The 3,962-nt window shown below is 38.3% G+C and overlaps 1 protein-coding gene across 1 annotated transcript in view; it reads right to left on the bottom strand.

The window, feature by feature from the left end:
* Positions 1–255: 255 nt before the first annotated feature.
* Positions 256–3,962, bottom strand: part of LOC144959994 (tubulin alpha-1A chain-like) — a 20,846-nt gene continuing 17,139 nt past the window's right edge. The window contains exons 4-8 of the mRNA XM_078892914.1: positions 3,121–3,422; positions 2,594–2,793; positions 1,836–2,163; positions 1,097–1,260; positions 256–499 (exon numbers count right to left, since the gene is read on the bottom strand). Coding sequence (XP_078749040.1) covers positions 364–499; positions 1,097–1,260; positions 1,836–2,163; positions 2,594–2,793; positions 3,121–3,422 — 1,130 coding nt within the window. The 3' untranslated portion in view covers positions 256–363. The remainder of the gene's footprint in view (positions 500–1,096; positions 1,261–1,835; positions 2,164–2,593; positions 2,794–3,120; positions 3,423–3,962) is intronic.

The raw sequence follows: 3,962 nt of genomic DNA, 5'->3' as shown, positions 1-3,962 counted from the left end.
CACTCAATTTTTACTTTACCCATCAATATAACAATACATAACAGATGATTTACAAAGAAAAAATGTTTTCCAAAACAATAACTATGCATTTGACTGTTTCCCTCCCAGCCAAGCACTACGGCCAGGACAAAGACCGAAAGCAAATTGGAAAACAGATATAAGGGGACAGAAGACGGTAAGTGCCACCCTGCCCACTATGGGGGTGGACAGGAACCCCACCCAGAGACAAAAGAAATAAAACGCCAAGAATGTGGATAAAGGTTCCAAATTTTTTTTATTTTCAACACTAGACCATTGCTGAGGAGCAACTATCTCAGACAATGGCATTGCAATAGTGCAGCAGGATTAGCAGAGATAAACATTTTAATATTCATCTCCTTCCTCCTCCTCTTCACCCTCAACAGAGTCAACACCAACTTCTTCGTAATCCTTCTCCAAGGCAGCCAGATCCTCACGGGCCTCTGAGAATTCTCCCTCTTCCATACCTTCTCCCACATACCTGCATGACAAAATAAAAAAATGCATTACTTAAAATTTCTCTAAAAGAATAGGGGGAGGGGGTGAAGAGGAAAAGGCGAAAATAGGTGTTCACATAGAGAGGGTGATCAAAAAACAATGTCCGCCCATAGATATGCTTTTGTAATACCTTCAGGTGTGTACAAGTTAAAACAAAGTTTTTCTACAGCAGGGTTAAATTTGGGAAGGACGTCCTCCAATCAAAATCAATGCAGTTTCGATTCAGATGTCCATATATAGTATTGTCTGTATTTTCCATCAAAAATGCCTAGATAATTTAATCTTGACTTTAAACTAGCCAGGGATATTTTTACTTAGTACTCACAGACGGTAGAAACTAAATCTGTGACAAGAGAAACATTTAAGTACTGAAAAAAGCATATCTCGCATCACTACAACAAAATGAAAATGGAATAAAAATATAAGATTCAATATCAAGACTCAGTTCACTAAATTACAAAAAACAGCTGCATTCAGGTACAACAATCGAAAAACAAGGGAACACAAATTTATGGAGACAGAAATAGCAGTATTTGAAAATGAGATACTGACTTTAAATGACAAATGAAGAACTACTCACCAGTGGACAAAGGCTCTCTTGGCGTACATGAGATCAAACTTGTGATCAAGTCTAGCCCAGGCCTCAGCAATAGCAGTGGTGTTGCTCAACATGCAGACAGCACGCTGTACCTTAGCAAGATCACCTCCAGGCACCACAGTTGGTGGTTGGTAGTTGATGCCAACCTGCACAGAGACCAAAAAACATTTAACACGATAACAAACCAGGGTTACAATGGGAATCAAAGAATTCTATTCTAATTAAATTTGAAATGACCCATACCTGCCAACCCATACTGATTAAAAATATGTCAACTTAATATTTTTAAAATGTGAAGTCAGTGAAATAAAATACAAAAAAAAAACCCCAAAGAATCTGGCAATCCTGACTCCCAATTTCATAAAAGGTTTTTTGTTTGTTGCTTTAGGTCTCTTCCAACACAATTGAGGTTATATGAGAGACCGCTGAAACAAAAAAACAAGCAATCTAACAAAAATAGTACAAATGTAAATCAAAATCATAACCTAAAGATATCATAAGCTAAATTATAAATAACCAAGAACAAACAGGCAGAAGATTTACAGAAAAAAAATATCCCCTGTCAAAAATACAATCACAAACCAAAGAAGCAGGATAGTCTAGTAAAGAGAAGAAGAAACGACATCACTATCGGATCGTACACCCATGCGAACATCATAGGTATATGATTCAAGGATGATGCTCCCATCCAACCACCCGCTTCATAAAAGGTAAAACCCACCTTGAAACCAGTTGGACACCAGTCGACGAACTGGATGGTCCTCTTGGTCTTGATGGTAGCAATGGCAGCATTGACGTCCTTGGGGACAACATCACCACGGTACAACAGACAGCAGGCCATGTATTTGCCATGACGGGGATCACACTTCACCATCTGGTTGGCTGGCTCGAAGCAGGCATTGGTCACCTCAGCAACGGACAATTGTTCATGGTAAGCCTTCTCAGCAGAGATAACAGGGGCGTATGTGGCCAATGGGAAATGGATACGTGGGTAGGGCACCAAGTTGGTTTGGAATTCAGTGAGATCAACATTCAGGGCACCATCAAACCTGTGGGATAAAATTTGATAAAGATATGAAAATGTGGAAGCTATTACTAAACATCAAACCAACTGATTGATATGAGGAATGTTTCAATGGGAAATTTAGAATTGTTAAGTTTAAAAAAATATTGCTGATCAAATTTAACTCACAAGGAAATTAGCTTTTTAAGATTTTAATAGAACCAACTATTGATAGCAAAAAGTCCAGTCAATCATTATTGCTGCCAAATATCAAACACTGAATCATAGATTTCCAATTTTAAATATTTCAATAACTAGAGAGAAAGTATCAGCTGAAAAAAAATCCTGAGCTGTATCTCATATCTTAAATGGCAAGCATAGAAATCTGTTAGAACAATATATAAGCTGAGAATGCATACGTTTCAATTAGCATTGAATGACAGAATGATCATAACTAATTGTATCTATTAATAAACCTGAGGGAGGCAGTGATGGATGAGACAATTTGACCAATCAAACGGTTCAAGTTGGTGTAGGTGGGTCTCTCAATGTCGAGGTTACGTCTGCAAATGTCATAAATAGCCTCATTGTCGACCATGAAGGCACAGTCTGAGTGTTCCAGGGTGGTGTGGGTGGTCAGGATGGAGTTGTATGGCTCAACAACAGCAGTGGAAACCTAAAAGTAAAAAAGTTTTTTTTAAATGGCATACAACTGAATGGTATATTGGGGGAAAAAAGCTAACCCTCCCGCTAATTAGTAATCCTTTATAGTTTTGGTGTCATCAAATCTGGAATTATTTAATCTTTGTTTTGAATGAGATATAAGCAATATAACATTTCACCAGCTCTAAATTAGGTACAGCAACCGAAACACTGCATTACATGTGAAGGCCAGAGAAAGGGCCAAGCAATGCAAGATCGAGTAAAGTATGTTCGAGAGTCACCTCACCAATTAAGCCCCTCTCCAATAAAAAAAAAGAAAAGGTTAAAATTGTAGACAAACCTGAGGGGCTGGGTAGATGGCGAATTCCAACTTGGACTTCTTGCCGTAATCAACAGACAGACGCTCCAAGAGGAGGGAAGTGAAACCAGATCCAGTGCCACCACCAAAGGAGTGGAAAACCAAGAAACCCTGGAGTCCAGTGCACTGGTCAGCCAATTTCCTAATGCGATCAAGAACAAGGTCAATAAGTTCCTTGCCGACTGTGTAGTGACCACGAGCGTAGTTGTTGGCAGCATCTTCCTTGCCTGTGATGAGCTGTTCTGGATGGAACAGTTGGCGGTATGTGCCGGTACGGACCTCATCTAAACAAAAAAAAATATAAAGCTATGTTTTACAACTTGTAAAATAAATGCCAAGCAAATGAACAGGGCGTATACACCAGCAAAATGGATATTTAAATTGATTGGGTGAGGTCAATTTATCAAGGCTGCAACTCACAATAGGGAAGAAAAGTTGTGACGTCGCATCTAATTTCCTTCGGAGGACTAAAATTGACTAGGTTACATATTGAATCATAAGGTGGCACAACTAATTTTAATTTGTATAGGAAGACTCAAAGGATTATTTTTTGTTTGTTGCTTTAGGTCTCTTCCAACACAATTGAGGTTATATGAGAGACCGCTGAAACAAAAAAAACAAGCAATCCAACAAAAATAGTACAAATGTAAATCAAAATCATAACCTAAAGATATCATAAGCTAAATTATAAATAACCAAGAACAAACAGGCAGAAGATTTACAGAAAAAAAAATATCCCCTGTCAAAAATACAATCACAAACCAAAGAAGCAGGATAGGCTAGTAAAGAGAAGAAGAAACGACATCACTATCGGATCGTACACC

Source organism: Berghia stephanieae, chromosome 14 (genome assembly GCF_034508935.2).
Source record: "Berghia stephanieae isolate SIO BIC M18660-M18661 chromosome 14, UCSD_Bste_1.3, whole genome shotgun sequence".
Taxonomy (NCBI): Eukaryota; Metazoa; Mollusca; class Gastropoda; order Nudibranchia; family Aeolidiidae; genus Berghia; species Berghia stephanieae.
The sequence above is the reverse complement of the archived record's forward strand: the minus strand, read 5'-3'. Positions and strand labels throughout refer to the sequence as shown.